This window comes from Scomber japonicus, chromosome 4 (genome assembly GCF_027409825.1).
Source record: "Scomber japonicus isolate fScoJap1 chromosome 4, fScoJap1.pri, whole genome shotgun sequence".
Classification (NCBI taxonomy): domain Eukaryota; kingdom Metazoa; phylum Chordata; class Actinopteri; order Scombriformes; family Scombridae; genus Scomber; species Scomber japonicus.
Window position 1 is genome coordinate 34,006,943 of NC_070581.1, and position 17,011 is coordinate 34,023,953.

General features: G+C 45.3%; 1 protein-coding gene across 1 annotated transcript in view; it reads left to right on the forward strand.

The window, feature by feature from the left end:
- The window catches only part of LOC128357742 (plexin A3-like), a 45,259-nt gene that overhangs the window by 10,054 nt on the left and 18,194 nt on the right, over positions 1-17,011 (forward strand). Inside the window, exons 2-4 of the mRNA XM_053318111.1 lie at positions 10,134-10,331; positions 12,370-12,560; positions 15,344-15,891. Of these exons, the coding sequence (XP_053174086.1) occupies positions 10,134-10,331; positions 12,370-12,560; positions 15,344-15,891 (937 nt within the window). The remainder of the gene's footprint in view (positions 1-10,133; positions 10,332-12,369; positions 12,561-15,343; positions 15,892-17,011) is intronic.

A 17,011-nucleotide genomic window follows, 5' to 3' on the forward strand; every position in this document is an offset into this window, starting at 1 on the left:
AAGTTAAACAAGCCGTTCAAAAGTCCAGTAGCTCTCTTACTTTCCATCAGCGCGGTAGGTTTACTGCAGGAGGCCACTTCAAAGCATAGCGCTACAGCTAGAGGAGCCGTCTACGGGGGAGTAGAAGTGACAAAAAGGCTTGCAACATTAAAATGAGATTAAAAAAAAAAACACGTTATGGATTGCTTTAATCTAATCACTATTAACACGTTAACGTTGACAGCCCTAGTTTTAATTTGTGCAAACTAAACTCATAAAAATAAACAGTTACTTCTTGTTTTTTGGATCCAAACCAGCAGAATGATCCTTTATTTTTTGTCCTCTTGATGAATAGTCATTCTCACTTTCTGCAGAATCAATAATGAAATCTTTCCCAGCGGCTGCAGCGTGTTGGTGACCAGCGGCTGCTTTACACGGTGATGGATGTTTCCAGAGAAATCAGAGTCCAGTTAGAGAAACTCTATCTGTCTCCACTGTCTGCCCAGCTGTCTGTTGTCTCTCTCCACACACACACACACACACACACACACACACACACACACACACACACACACACACACACACACTGTAGTCCATCTGTCGACCTCTCCTCTCTCTGGTTTCCCCCTCAGCTCAGCAGGCTAATTAACTAATGTGCTGATCTTTCACTGCCTCTTTGTGTTTCGGTGTGTTTCAGTGTGTGTGTGTGTGTGTGTGTTTAAGTGTGTGTGTTACATTGTCGTCTGTCATAGGCTACTTTCAGGGACACATTTCTCACGTAAAACCAGTTAATTGGGGACAAAAGCCGCGTCCCCAATCTGGTAAAAGCTGATTTTGTGGTCAGCGGTTAAAGTCAGAGTTCAGTCTGCAGGAAATGAATGGAAGTCTATGTAATGTCCCCACAAGTGTGTGTGTGTGTGTGTGTGTGTGTGTGTGTGCGTGTGTGTGTGTGTTCCAGTGTGTGTGTGTGTGTCACAGGGTTAATTGGTTCGTCTCTGCAGTGGGAATAAAACTTTATTATCCTTTCATTCAGACAACAGCTCGTCCTGTCAGCCGGACAAGTAGAGTCTTCTTCTACTGTTTCAATAGAGGCAGGCAGTCAGGCAGGCAGGCAGGCAGGCAGCCAGGCAGGCAGGCAGGCAGTCAGCAAGTCAGTCAGTCAGCAAGTCAGTCAGTCAGTAACTCAGTCAGTAACTCAGTCAGTCAGTCAGTAACTCAGTCAGTAACTCAGTCAGTCAGTAACTCAGTCAGTCAGTAACTCAGTAACTCAGTCAGTCAGTCAGTCAGTCAGTCAGTCAGTCAGTAACTCAGTCAGTCAGTAACTCAGTCAGTCAGTAACTCAGTCAGTAACTCAGTCAGTCAGTAACTCAGTAACTCAGTCAGTCAGTCAGTAACTCAGTCAGTCAGTCAGTAACTCAGTCAGTCAGTAACTCAGTCACTCACTCACTCAGTCAGTCAGTCACTCAGTAAGTCAGTCAGTCAGTCAGTCAGTCAGTCAGTAACTCAGTCAGTCAGTCAGTAGCTCAGTCAGTCAGTAACTCACTCAGCAAGTCAGTCAGTCAGTCAGTAACTCAGTCACTCACTCACTCAGTCAGTCACTCAGTAACTCAGTCAGTCAGTCAGTCAGTAACTCAGTCAGTAACTCAGTCAGTCAGTCAGTAACTCAGTCAGTCAGTAACTCAGTCAGTCACTCAGTCAGTCAGTCAGTCACTCAGTCAGTCAGTCACTCAGTCAGTCAGTCACTCAGTCAGTAACTCAGTCAGTCAGTAACTCAGTCAGTCAGTCAGTCACTCAGTCAGTCAGTAACTCAGTCAGTCAGTCACTCAGTCAGTCACTCAGTCAGTCAGTAACTCAGTCAGTAACTCAGTCAGTAACTCAGTCAGTAACTCAGTCAGTAACTCAGTCAGTCAGTCAGTAACTCAGTCAGTCAGTCAGTAACTCAGTCAGTCAGTAACTCAGTCAGTCAGTCACTCAGTCAGTCAGTCACTCAGTCAGTCAGTCACTCAGTCAGTAACTCAGTCAGTCAGTAACTCAGTCAGTAACTCAGTCAGTCAGTCAGTCACTCAGTCAGTCAGTAACTCAGTCAGTCAGTCACTCAGTCAGTCAGTCACTCAGTCAGTAACTCAGTCAGTCAGTAACTCAGTCAGTAACTCAGTCAGTAACTCAGTCAGTCAGTCAGTAACTCAGTCAGTCAGTAACTCAGTCAGTCAGTAACTCAGTCAGTCGGTCACTCAGTCAGTCAGTCAGTCAGTCAGTCAGTCAGTCACTCAGTCAGTAACTCAGTCAGTCAGTAACTCAGTCAGTCAGTAACTCAGTCAGTCAGTCACATGATACTCTGCAGATATTAGTCTCCGACTTGGTGCGACTGTTTCTATTCTACTGTACTTGCCTGTTCTCTACTCTATTCGACAGAGATGTTTGATCAGAGCATGATGAGAACAAACATACTGACAGATCATTTTAACCACAGAATAAAACACAGCTTTGTAACAGACAGGAAGCTTTGATCAGATATTTCAAAATAAAACACAGCGTGTTTGTGGATCAGCTGATGAGTCTCAGATTCACTAAAACAGCTCAGATATATTTGTGAGCTTTTAAATCCTTGTATTTAAAGCTCAGAGGGAGCCAGGCTGCTGGTTTCCTCCTGGTTTCCTGCTGGTGTAGGAAGGCTGCTGGTTTCCTGCTGGTTTCCTGCTGGTGTAGGAAGGCTGCTGGTTTCCTGCTGGTGTAGGAAGGCTGCTGGTTTCCTGCTGGTTTCCTGCTGGTGTAAGAAGGCTGCTGGTTTCCTGCTGGTTTCCTGCTGGTTTCCTGCTGGTTTCCTGCTGGTGTAGGAAGGCTGCTGGTTTCCTGCTGGTTTAGGAAGGCTGCTGGTTTCCTGCTGGTGTAGGAAGGCTGCTGGTTTCCTGCTGGTGTAGGAAGGCTGCTGGTTTCCTGCTGGTTTCCTGCTGGTGTAGGAAGGCTGCTGGTTTCCTGCTGGTTTCCTGCTGGTTTCCTGCTGGTGTAGGAAGGCTGCTGGTTTCCTGCTGGTTTCCTCCTGGTGTAGGAAGGCTGCTGGTTTCCTGCTGGTGTAGGAAGGCTGCTGGTTTCCTGCTGGTTTCCTGCTGGTGTAGGAAGGCTGCTGGTTTCCTGCTGGTTTCCTGCTGGTTTCCTGCTGGTGTAGGAAGGCTGCTGGTTTCCTGCTGGTTTCCTGCTGGTTTCCTCCTGGTGTAGGAAGGCTGCTGGTTTCCTGCTGGTGTAGGAAGGCTGCTGGTTTCCTGCTGGTTTCCTGCTGGTGTAGGAAGGCTGCTGGTTTCCTGCTTGTTTCCTGCTGGTTTAGGAAGGCTGCTGGTTTCCTGCTGGTGTAGGAAGGCTGCTGGTTTCCTGCTGGTTTCCTGCTGGTGTAGGAAGGCTGCTGGTTTCCTGCTTGTTTCCTGCTGGTGTAGGAAGGCTGCTGGTTTCCTCCTGGTGTAGGAAGGCTGCTGGTTTCCTGCTGGTTTCCTGCTGGTGTAGGAAGGCTGCTGGTTTCCTGCTGGTTTCCTGCTGGTTTCCTGCTGGTTTCCTGCTGGTTTCCTGCTGGTGTAGGAAGGCTGCTGGTTTCCTGCTGGTTTCCTCCTGGTGTAGGAAGGCTGCTGGTTTCCTGCTGGTGTAGGAAGGCTGCTGGTTTCCTGCTGGTTTCCTGCTGGTGTAGGAAGGCTGCTGGTTTCCTGCTTGTTTCCTGCTGGTGTAGGAAGGCTGCTGGTTTCCTCCTGGTGTAGGAAGGCTGCTGGTTTCCTGCTGGTTTCCTGCTGGTGTAGGAAGGCTGCTGGTTTCCTGCTGGTGTAGGAAGGCTGCTGGTTTCCTGCTGGTTTCCTGCTGGTGTAAGAAGGCTGCTGGTTTCCTGCTGGTTTCCTGCTGGTTTCCTGCTGGTTTCCTGCTGGTTTCCTGCTGGTGTAGGAAGGCTGCTGGTTTCCTGCTGGTTTAGGAAGGCTGCTGGTTTCCTGCTGGTGTAGGAAGGCTGCTGGTTTCCTGCTGGTTTCCTGCTGGTGTAGGAAGGCTGCTGGTTTCCTGCTGGTTTCCTGCTGGTTTCCTGCTGGTTTCCTGCTGGTGTAGGAAGGCTGCTGGTTTCCTGCTGGTTTCCTCCTGGTGTAGGAAGGCTGCTGGTTTCCTGCTGGTGTAGGAAGGCTGCTGGTTTCCTGCTGGTTTCCTGCTGGTGTAGGAAGGCTGCTGGTTTCCTGCTTGTTTCCTGCTGGTTTAGGAAGGCTGCTGGTTTCCTGCTGGTTTAGGAAGGCTGCTGGTTTCCTGCTGGTTTAGGAAGGCTGCTGGTTTCCTGCTGGTGTAGGAAGGCTGCTGGTTTCCTGCTGGTTTAGGAAGGCTGCTGGTTTCCTGCTGGTTTCCTGCTTGTTTCCTGCTGGTGTAGGAAGGCTGCTGGTTTCCTGCTTGTTTCCTGCTGGTTTAGGAAGGCTGCTGGTTTCCTGCTGGTTTAGGAAGGCTGCTGGTTTCCTGCTTGTTTCCTGCTGGTTTAGGAAGGCTGCTGGTTTCCTGCTGGTGTAGTAAGGCTGCTGGTTTCCTGCTGGTTTCCTGCTGGTTTCCTGCTGGTGTAGGAAGGCTGCTGGTTTCCTGCTGGTTTCCTGCTGGTGTAGGAAGGCTGCTGGTTTCCTGCTGGTTTCCTGCTGGTGTAGGAAGGCTGCTGGTTTCCTGCTGGTTTCCTGCTGGTGTAGGAAGGCAGGCTGGTTTCCTGTTGGTTTCCTGCTGGTTTCCTGCTGGTGTAGGAAGCCAGGCTAGCAGCAGGGGAAGTTAAAGGTGAGGCTCGCTGCTCGCTGGGTAACATATGGGCTCCATGCTGCTTTATTATCAGCTCCTCTCTCACAGCTGACTCTCATTACGCCTCAATATACTTTAATACACAGTCAGTCAGTCTCTCTGGCTCTGTGATGTACATACAGGCTGACTGCAGGGTTCATTATATTATATTATATTATAGATTATATTATACTATACTAGATTATATCATATTATATTATAGATTATATTATACTGTACTAGATTATATCATATTATATTATAGATTATATTATACTATACTAGATTATATCATATTATATTATATTATAGATTATATTGTATTATAGATTATGTAAGAGAAGTATGACATCATGGATTTTGTGGTTCAGTGTTGTAAAACAGCGACATCTCACTCCTCACTGAGAGTCAGAGATGCTTCATAAACCTGTTCTCTACTATTCTACTACTGTACTCCACTGTACTCTACTGTACTCTACTGTACTCTACTCTACTGTACTGTACTCTACTGTACTGTACTGTACTCTACTGTACTCTACTCTACTCTATTCTACTGTACTGTACTGTACTCTACTCTATTCTACTCTACTCTACTGTACTCTACTCTACTGTACTCTACTGTACTGTACTCTACTCTACTGTACTGTACTCTACTCTACTCTTTTCTACTCTACTGTACTCTACTCTACTGTACTCTACTGTACTGTACTGTACTGTACTGTACTGTACTCTCCTCTCCTCTCCTCTACTCTACTCTACTCTACTCTACTCTACTCTACTCTACTCTACTGTACTCTACTCTACTCTTTTCTACTCTACTGTACTCTCCTCTCCTCTCCTCTACTCTACTCTACTCTACTCTACTCTACTCTTTTCTACTCTACTGTACTCTACTCTACTGTACTCTACTGTACTCTCCTCTCCTCTCCTCTCCTCTACTCTACTCTACTCTACTCTTTTCTACTCTACTGTACTCTACTCTACTGTACTCTACTGTACTCTCCTCTCCTCTCCTCTCCTCTACTCTACTCTACTCTACTCTACTCTACTCTATGGTCATATTTATTATATTATAACAGAGAGCATCTGATGTTTGACTCTGAATCTGAATAATAACAGTAGTGATGTGTGAATTCAGCCTCGTATAAAAACTGAAACTAAAAACAGAGACATGTGATGTATAAAAACCACAGAAGAAGAAGAAGAGGAAGTAAAGACAGGAGGAGGAAGTAGAAGCTGGTTCAGTTTCTCTCATTGATTTAATTCTTCCGAGCTGAGAAACCAGCAGTGTGATGAGAAGAGCTGCTCTAGTCCAGGGTTCAATTCCCTCTGAGACACACACACACACACACACACACACACACACACACACACACACACACACACACACACACACACACACACACACACACACACACACACACACACACAAGCAGAAATCCTCCATCTTGTTGCGTTTACGAGCCAGAAGCCTGACAGATTAAAATGAAAACGTCCGGTTTGAGCCGAGAGTTTTGATGTTTCTGTGTGTGTGTGTGTGTGTGTGTGAGAGAGTGTGTGTGAGTGAGTGTGTGTGTGTAATCGGAGCTGTCAGTCAAACCCAAACAGAGGAGGAAAGGCTGCCAGCGTGATGAGAGTGAAGTTTCCCTCCAGAGCTGCTGAAGCTTTATGAGAGAATCAGTGAGAAGACAGACGGAAACAGATCAATACACGCACACACACACACACACACACACACACACACACACACACACACACACACACACACACACACACACACACACACACACACCTAATCTCTACACTCAGAGGAAACCTGGTTATGTGTGAGAGCTTTTTGCAGGTTTTAAAGCTCCTCAGGTTGAACTCTGACTGATATCTGATAAATAGCAGAAGGAAGGAAGGAAAGGAGGAAGGGAGGAAGGAAGGAAGTAAGGAAGGAAACGAGTAATGGCGAAAAGAGGAAGGAATTTAGGAGAGAAGTAAGGAAGGAAAGGAGTAAGGACGAAAAGAGGAAGGAAAGGTGGAAGGATGGAAGAAAGGAAGGAAGGAAGGAAGGAAGTAAGGAAGGAAAGGAGTAAGGATGAAAAGAGGAAGGAAGGAAGGAAGTAAGGAAGGAAAGGAGTAAGGACGAAAAGAGGAAGGAAAGGTGGAAGGAAGGAAGGAAGTAAGGAAGGAAAGGAGTAAGGACAAAAAGAGGAAGGAAAGGAGGAAGGAAGAAAGGAGTAAGGACGAAAAGAGGAAGGAAAAGAGGAAGGAAGGAAGGAAGTAAGGAAGGAAGGAGTAAGGAGGGAGGAAGGAAAGAAGGAACAGTCGGTAATATTAATGATTATTTCTGTTTTTACATCTATAAACTATAAATGAGACGATGCTGCAGGAAGATATTTAATCTAATAATAAAACAATTAATATTTTCAGTCTTTTTCAACTGAAACCATGAACTGATTATCAATAATTGGCAAATCAAATTAATTTTTTGTTAGTTTTTTTTTTACCATATAAAACACTAATGATGAGAAATGCCTTATAAATAAAGTCTGAAGTCTTTATTTTTTTATTTCAGCCTTTATGTAAACTCTACTGAACTGGAGATATGACAGTTTATTTAATATCTTCACATTTTTAGGTTTTTATTTAAACAGACGAGCTGCTTCTCACAGTTTTCTGACCTTTTTATTATTATTTAAAGTCTCATCGTGTCATCTTTCTCCTGCTATGATTTAACGGCACCAGCTGGAGAGTTATTATTACACCACCGAATGTTTATATCTTAAAGAACGGAAAGAAACATTAATATTATTACGATGGTTTCTGGAATGTGTGAAAGTGTGAAAGTGTGAATGTGTGTTATAGTCGGATGGAAAAAAAGGAAATTAAAGAAGAAAACTTGTCTAAAATATAATGTATTAGAGAGTTTATACTACAGTATATCAGAGGAGTCAAACTCATTTTCATTCAAGGGCCACATACAGACCAATTTGATCTCATGTGGGCCGTATCATTAAAAAGATGGAGGGAAGGAAGGAAGGAAGGAAGGAAGACGGGAAGGAAGGAAGGAAGGAAGACAGGAAGGAAGGAAGGAAGGAAGGAAGGAAGGAAATAAGACGGGAAGGAAGGAAGGAAGGAAGGAAGGAAATAAGACGGGAAGGAAGGAAGGAAGGAAGGAAATAAGACGGGAAGGAAGGAAGGAAGGAAGGAAATAAGACGGGAAGGAAATAAGACGGGAAGGAAGGAAGGAAGGAAGGAAATAAGACGGGAAGGAAGGAAGGAAAGACAGACAGAAGTAAGGAAAAAAGGAAGGTAGGAAGGACAGATGAAAGGAAGGAAGGAAGGACAGATAGAAGGAAGGAAAAAAGGAAGGTAGGAAGGACAGATGGAAGGAAGGAAGGAAGGAAAGACAGACAGACGGAAGGAATAAAGGAAGGTAGGAAGGACAGATGAAAGGAAGGAAGGAAAGACAGAAGGAAGAAAGAAAAAAAGGAAGGAAGAAAGGAAAAAAGGAAGGTAGGAAGGAAACACAGGAAGGAAAGTGGGCCGGATTGGACCCCTCGGTGGGCCGGTTCTGGCCCACAGGCCGCATGTTTGACACCCCTGTACTATATGCTAATGTCAGAGGTTTAAATATCTTTCTAAAACTTTCATATTTCTGAAGCGAGATGTCGTTGAGATATCGTAGTTTTGGTTAAACGTCCGTTGGAAGTCTTTTATTTTGTTAAATGAAGTGATTTCCTGTCATTTATATCCTGTTCTGATGTCAGAGGTTTAAATATCTTTCTAAAACTTTCATATTTCTGAAGCGAGATGTCGTTGAGATATCGTAGTTTTGGTTAAACGTCCGTTGGAAGTCTTTTATTTTGTTAAATGAAGTGATTTCCTGTCGTTTACATCCTGTTCTGATGTCAGAGGTTTAAATATCTTTCTGAAACTTTCATATTTCTGAAGCGAGATGTCGTTTGTGATATCGTAGTTTTGGTTAAACGTCCGTTGGAAGTCTTTTATTTTGTTAAATGAAGTGATTTCCTGTCATTTACATCCTGTTCTGATGTCAGATGATAATAATAAACACGGTCAAAGCTCTGAAGCTAGAGCTGAGTGTTCCGGAATGTTGGTTGCTAAGGGTGTGGCTAAGGTGGTTGCTAAGGGTGTGGCTAAGGTGGTTGCTAAGGTGGTTGCTAAGGGTGTGGCTAAGGTGGTTGCTAAGGTGGTTGCTAAGGTGTTTCCACTGCCTGAAAGTAGTCTTATAAAGCTTTAAATTAGCCTTACAGTAGACTTTTTTTGTTGAAGTCTCACTCCGCTCAGTTTTTATTGTCCAAGGTTGAAATGTTTCTGCTTTTATTGATTTTTTTATTTATAGATCATGATGTTAAACATGGTGAAATAAATAATCTGCTGAAATAGTAAAGATATTCTAGTAGCTGTAGATGTTAACCTCGAGTCAAGGAAGGAAGGGAGGAAGAAGGAAGGGAGGAAATGAGGGATGAAGGAAGGAAAGGAGGGTGGAAGGAAGGGAGGAAAGGAAAGAAGGAAGGAGGGGAGGGAGGAAAGAAGGAAGGAGGGAGTGAAGGGAGGAAAGGAGGGTGGAAAGAAGGGAGGAAAGGAAAGAAGGAAGGAGGGGAGGGAGAAAAGAAGGAAGGAGGGGATGTAGGAGGAAGGAAAGGAGGGTGGAAGGAAGGGAGGAAAGGAAAGAAGGAAGGAAGGGAGGTAGGAGGGGAGGGAAGAAGGAAGGAAAAAAGAAGAGAGGGAGGAAGGAAGAAAGGAAAGAGGGAGGGAAGGAAGGAAGGGAGGAGGAAGGGAGGAAAGGAAAGAAGGAAGGAAGGGAGGGAAAGGAGGGAGGGAGGGAAGGAAAGAAAATGAGGGAATGAAGTGAGGAAGAAGGAAGGGAGGGAGGGAGGGAGGAAGGAAGCAAGAAAGGGAGGAAGGACAGATGGAAGGAAGAAAGGGGGATGGAGGGAGGAAGGGAGAAAGGAAAGAAAAGGAAGGAAGGAACGAAGGAAGGGAGGAAAGAAGGAACAGTCAGGAGGACGACAGGAAGCTTAAATAATGAGTTATAATGTTATATAATGTGCTGTATAGTTATAAATGTCCCTCTCAGGCTGCCGTAGTTAACCCTTTCCTCTCTCTCTCTCTCTCTCTCTCTGCAGTCATGTCCCGTTGAAGCTCACCTTCATCAGACCTGCAGCAGCTCTTCTCTCCTCCTCCTCCTCCCCTCCTCTCCTCCTCTATCCCTCCATCCTCTCCTCCTCCTCCTCCTCCTCTCTGTCCACCATGCTCCCCTCCTCCTCCTCTTCCTCTCCTCTCCTCCTCTTCCTCCTCCTCTCCCTCCTCCTCCTCTCCTCCCCCCTCCTCTCTGCCCCTGCGGGTCCCCCCCTCCCCCCCTCCCTGGCGTCCAGCAGGGCGGTGTACCGGGCGTTCGATACCTCTCTGACTCACCTGACCGTCCACCGGAGGACGGGCGAGGTCTTCGTCGGCGCCGTGAACCGCGTCCTGAAGCTCTCGGCCAATCTGACGGAGCTGAGGAGTCACATGACCGGACCGGTGGAGGACAACGCCAAGTGTTACCCTCCGCCCAGCGTCAGGGCCTGCGCTCACAGGTCTGTCTCACTGCTACACCTGTCTGTCTGCTCACTGCTACACCTGTCTGTCTGCTCACCTGTCTGTCTCACTGCTACACACCTGTCTGTCTGCTCACCTGTCTGTCTGCTCACCTGTCTGTCTGCTCACCTGTCTGTCTGCTCACTGCTCACCTGTCTGTCTGCTCACTGCTACACCTGTCTGTCTGCTCACTGCTACACCTGTCTGTCTGCTACACACCTGTCTGTCTGCTCACCTGTCTCACTGCTACACCTGTCTGTCTGCTACACCTGTCTGTCTGCTCACCTGTCTCACAGTTCATCTGTCTCACTGCTTTACCTGTCTGTCTGCTTCGCCTGTCTATCTGCTCACCTGTCTGTCTCACTGTTCACCTGTCTGTCTGCTAACCTGTCTCACTGCACATACAGGTCTGTCTCACTGCTTTACCTGTCTGTCTGCTCACCTGTCTGTCTCACTGCTACACCTGTCTCACTGTTAACCTGTTTGTCTGCTTCACCTGTCTGTTTGCTCACCTGTCTGTTTGCTCACCTGTCTGCTACACCTGTCTCACTGCACACACAGGTCTGTCTGATTATTTACCTGTCTCACACTTTACCTGACTCATCACTTTAGACACTAAACATTTACCTGTCTACCTGTCTACCTATCTACCTGTCTTCCTATCTACCTGTCTACCTGTCTACCTGTCTTCCTGTCTACCTGTCTACCTGTCTTCCTATCTACCTGTCTACCTATCTACCTGTCTTCCTGTCTACCTGTCTAACGCTGTCAACACACCGAAGAGTGTTGTGAACTAAAAACATGACTAACACATCTGACGCTCTCTGAAGTGAGACAGGTTGCCATGGAGACCGTTTGTCATCACACTAAACTTTTATGTTTTCAATGGAAAATAAATTCTTCTAAATAATACAAATCTTTGATCAGAGATTATTTTACTCTGGTTTATTAGAGGAGGATGTCATATGTCATCGATATCAGATCATGATGTCATCGATATAAACAGCCCGACTGATCATGATGTCATCGATATCAGATCATGATGTCATCGGTATAAACAGCCTGACTGATCATGATGTCATCGATATAAACGGCCTGTCTGATCATGATGTCATCGATATAAACAGCTTGACTGATCATGATGTCATCGATATAAACAGCCTGACTGATCATGATGTCATCGATATAAACAGCCTGACTGATCATGATGTCATCGATATAAACAGCCTGACTGATCATGATGTCATCGATATAAACAGCCTGACTGATCATGATGTCATCGATATAAACAGCCTGACTGATCATGATGTCATCGATATCAGATCATGATGTCATCGATATAAATAGCCTGACTGATCATGATGTCATCGATATAAACAGCCTGATTGATCATGATGTCATCGATATCAGATCATGATGTCATCGATATAAGCAGCCTGACTGATCATGATGTCATCGATATCAGATCATGATGTCATCGATATAAATAGCCTGTTTGATCTCTTGTGTCTCAGCTGGTTTGAACTAGAAGCAGAAAAATTATCCAAATATTGACCCACATGTCTCACCTGTCTACCTGCTCACCTGTCTCAAACTGCTCACCTGTCTACCTGCTCATCTGTCTACCTGTCAACCTGCTCACCTGTCTAACTGCTCACCTGTCTACCTGCTCACCTGTCTACCTGTTCACCTGTCTAACTGCTCACCTGTCTACCTGCTCACCTGTCTACCTGTTCACCTGTCTAACTGCTCACCTGTCTCACCTGTCTCACCTGTCTCACCTGTGTACCTGTCTGCTTGCTCACCTGTCTCACCTGTCTCACCTGTCTACCTGCTCACCTGTCTACCTATCAACCTGTTCACCTGTCTACCTGCTCACCTGTCTCACCTGTCTACCTGTTCACCTGTCTACCTGCTCACCTGTCTCACCTGTCTACCTGTTCACCTGTCTACCTGCTCACCTGTCTCACCTGTCTACCTGCTCACCTGTCTACCTGCTCACCTGTCTCACCTGCCTGCCTGTGTGTGTGTCCTCAGACTGGAGTCCTCAGACAACGTGAATAAGCTGTTACTGGTGGATTATACTGGGAACAGACTGGTGGCGTGCGGCTCCATCTGGCAGGGAGTGTGTCAGTTCCTCAGACTGGAAGATCTCTTCAAACTGGGAGAGCCGCATCACCGCAAGGAGCACTACCTGTCTGGGGCCAGAGAGGCTGATGGGATGGCAGGTAAGGCTGGGCGGGGGGGCAGAGGGGGGCAGGGAGGCTAGGGAGGCTGATGGGATGGCAGGTAAGGCTGGGCGGGGGGGCAGAGGGGGGCAGGGAGGCTAGGGAGGCTGATGGGATGGCAGGTAAGGCTGGGAGGGGGGGCAGAGAGGGGGGCAGGGTCAGAAACACTTGTAAGAAACACCCTTAAAGTAGCCTTAAAGTAGCTTTAAAGTAGCTTTACATTAGCCTTAAAGTAGCCTTAAATTAGCCTTAAAGTAGCTTTAAATTAGCCTTAAAGTAGCTTTAAATTAGCCTTAAAGTAGCCTTAAAGTAGCTATAACGTAGCCTTAAATTAGCCTTAAAGTAGCTTTAAATTAGCCTTAAAGTAGCCTTAAATTAGCTTTAAATTAGCCTTAAAGTAGCTTTAAATTAGCCTTAAAGTAGCCTTAAAGTAGCCTTAAAATAGCCCTAAAGTAGCCCTAAAGTAGCCTTAAAGTAGCCTTAAATTAGCCTTAAAGTAGCCTTAAAATAGCCCTAAAGTAGCCTTAAAGTAGCTTTAAAGTAGCCTTAAAGTAACTTTAAAGTAGCCTTAAATTAGCCTTAAAGTAGCCTTAAAATAGCCCTAAAGTAGCCTTAAAGTAGCTTTAAAGTAGCCTTAAAGTAGCTTTAAAGGAGCCTTAAAGTAGCCTTAAAGTAGCCTTAAAGTAGCCCTAAAGTAGCCTTAAAGTAGCCCTAAAGTAGCCTTAAAGGAGCCCTAAATTAGCCTTAAAGTAGCTTTAAAGTAGCCTTAAAGTAGCCTTAAAGTAGCTTTAAAGGAGCCTTAAAGTAGCCTTATACTAGCCTTTAAGTAGCCTTATACTAGCCTTTAAGTAGTTTTAAAGTAGCCTTACATTAGCCTTAAAGTAGCTTTAAAGTAGCTTTAAAGTAGTTTTAAAGTAGCCTTACATTAGCCTTAAAGTAACCTTAAGGTAGCCTTAAATTAACCTTAAATCAGGCTTAACGTAGCCTTACATTAGCCTTTCAGTAGCTTTAAAGTAGCCTTACATTAGCCTTAAAGTAGCCTTAAATTAACCTTAAATCAGGCTTAACGTAGCCTTAAATTAGCCTTTAAGTAGTCTTAAATTAGCTTTGAATTAATCTTAAATGAGCTCTAATTAACCTGTCTCACTGCTTAAATTAACATTAAATTAACCTTAAATTAGCCTTACTGCCGTCTCCATGACAACACCCCTTTGAGCCTCACTTCCTACTGATATCATGTCAGGTTTTGGTTAATTTTCCTCCCAGAAACAGAAACAAAGCTCGAGTGTTTCCGTCAGACTTCAGAGAAACGTTTCCAACCTGCAGCTGTCAATCATCCGTCTGCCTGTCAAAATATTTAGAGGCTTTTTGTTCCCAATCAGCTGCCGTAGTTCCCCGCTCGCCGTCTGTCAGGAGGAAACGGACGATGATTGACAGCCAAAAAATAAATCTGTGTGTTTTTTTTTTTTCAGCCTGTTTGTTTGTCAGGAAACTGATGAATTACAGTTTTTACATCTGTTGGATGAAATAAGACAAGAAAGATATGTTATATGTTAATTTATCAGCATGGAAATAAGCTATTAAGGGTTTTATTTATATACAGTATGATTTAATATTTAATGATGAGATGTAATTATTTATATACAGTATGATTTAATATTTAATGAGCAGATGTAATTGAGTTCAGTCTAGACTTCTTCTGTGTGAAACTGTCTCCACATAACTTCTGTTGTGATTGGGAGCTTTATAAATAAAGATTGAATTGAATTTTAAGGATTTTTAAGAGGTAACTTAAGCTTCTTCTTTTGCTGACACTTTATTGTTCCAAGCAGATTATTTTATATTTCTTAAAGTAGCCTTAAATTAGTCTTAAAGTAGCCTCATGTTGACCTTAAATTCACCTCAAATCCACCTTACATTCGCCTCAAATTCACCTTAAATCCGCCTTAAATTTGCGTCAAATTTGAGGCAAATTAACTGTAAATCCACCTTAAATCAGCCCTTATGAACCCTTAAATAAACTCGTGTCTCCTTCTTCCTCTCCTCTTCCTCTTCCTCTTCCTCTTCTCTCCGTCTTCCTCCTCTTCTTCCTCTCCTCTTCCTCTTCCTCTTCTCTCCCCCTCCTCCTCTCCTCTCCTCTTCTCTTCCTCCTCTTCCTCTTCCTCCTCCTCTTCCTCTCCTTTCCCTCTTCCTCTCCTCTCCCTCTTCCTCTCCTCTCCCTCTTCCTCTCCTCCTTCTCTTCCTCTCCTCTCTTCTTCCTCTCTTCTTCCTCTCCCTCTCCCTCTTCCTCCTCCTCTCTTCTTCCTCTCCTCCTCCTCTCCCTCTTCCTACTCTTCCTCTCCCTCCTCCTCCTCTCCTCCTCCTCTTCTTCCTCCTCTCCTCTCCTCTCCTCTCCCTCCTCCTCTTCCTCTCCCTCCTCCTCCTCTCCTCCTCCTCTTCTTCCTCCTCCTCCTCCTCTCCCTCCTCCTCCTCTCTTCTTCCTCTCCCTCCTCCTCCTCCTCCTCCTCCTCCTCCTCTTCCTCTTCCTCTCCCTCCTCCTCCTCTCCCCTCCTCTCCCTCTCCTCTTCCCCTCTTCCTCTCCTTTTCCTCTTCCTCTCCCTCTTCCTCTTCCTCTCCTCCTCCTCTTCCTCTCCCTCTTCCTCCTCTTCCTCATCCTCTTCCTCTCCTCTTCCCTCTCCTCTTCTCCCTCCTCCTCCTCTCTTCTTCCTCTCCCTCCTCCTCCTCCTCCTCTCCTCTTCCTCCTCTTCCTCTCCCCCTCCTCCCCCTCTTCCTCTCCCTCTCAGGCGTGGTGGTCGGCGAGGACGACTGGACGTCCGACCCGAAGAGGAAGAAGCCGGTGAAAGGAGGAAGCCGCCTGTTCATCGGCGCCGCCATCGACGGGAAGTCCGAATACTTCCCGACGCTGTCGAGCAGGAAGCTGGTGGCGGACGAGGAGAGCGTGAACATGTTCTCGCTGGTCTATCAGGACGAGTTTGTTTCCTCTCAGATTAAAATCCCGTCGGACACGCTGTCCCTCTACCCCGCCTTCGACATCTACTACGTCTACGGCTTCTCCAGCAGGACCTACGTCTACTTCCTGACGCTGCAGCTGGACACGCAGCTCACCCAGATGGACGCCGGCAGCGAGAAGTTCTTCACGTCTAAGATCGTGAGGATGTGCTCCAACGACACGGAGTTCTACTCGTACGTGGAGTTCCCGTTAGGATGCACGAAGGACGGCGTGGAGTACCGGCTGGTCCAGGCCGCCTTCAGACAGAAACCAGGACGCAGACTGGCTCAGGCTCTGGGACTCAACGAGGACGATGACGTGCTGTTTGTCGTCTTCTCTCAGGTCAGCTGGGAACATCGTCTACATGTGTTCTTCTTCTTCTGTTCTTCTGTTCTTCTTCTGTTCTTCTTCTTCTTCTTCTGTTCTTCTTCTGTTCTTCTTCTTCTTCTTCTGTTCTTCTTCTTCTGTTCTTCTTCTGTTCTTCTTCTTCTTCTGTTCTTCTTCTTCTTCTGTTCTACCTCTGTTCTTCTTCTGTTCTTCTTCTTCTTCTTCTGTTCTTCTTCTTCTTCTGTTCTTCTTCTTCTTCTGTTCTTCTTCTTCTTCTGCTCTTCTGTTCTTCTTCTTCTGTTCTACCTCTGCTCTTCTGTTCTTCTTCTTCTGTTCTTCTTCTTCTGTTCTTCTTCTGTTCTTCTTCTGTTCTTCTTCTTCTTCTGTTCTTCTTCTGTTCTTCTTCTTCTTCTCTTCTTCTGTTCTTCTTCTTCTGTTCTTCTTCTGTTCTACCTCTGTTCTTCTTCTGCTCTTCTTCTTCTTCTTCTGTTCTACCTCTGTTCTTCTTCTGCTCTTCTGTTCTTCTTCTGTTCTACCGCTGTTCTTCTTCTTCTTCTGTTCTTCTTCTGTTCTTCTTCTTCTTCTTCTGTTCTAACTCTGTTCTTCTTCTTTTTCTTCTTCTTCTGTTCTTCTCTCTATTCTTCTTCTTCTTCTTCTGTTCTTCTTCTTCTTCTGTTCTTCTTCTTCTGCTCTTCTTCTTCTGTTCTTCTGTTCTTCTTCTTCTGTTCTTCTTCTGTTCTTCTTCTGTTCTTCTTCTGTTCTTCTTCGTCTTCTTCTGTTCTTCTCCTGTTCTTCTTCTGTTCTTCTTCTTCTGTTCTTCTTCTTCTGTTCTTCTTCTGTTCTTCTTCTGTTCTTCTTCTGTTCTTCTTCTTCTGTTCTTCTTCTTCTCTTCTTCTTCTGTTCTTCTTCTTCTGTTCTTCTTCTTCTGTTCTTCTTCTTCTCTTCTTCTTCTCTTCTTCTTCTGTTCTTCTTCTTCTGTTCTTCTTCTCTTCTTCTTCTGTTCTTCTTCTGTTCTTCTTCTGTTCTTCTTCTGTTCTTCTTCTTCTGTTCTTCTTCTGTTCTTCTGTTCTTCTGTTCTTCTTTTCTTCTCTACATCATCAGGGTTAGGGTTAGGCTTCAGTTCTTCATCTGTTCA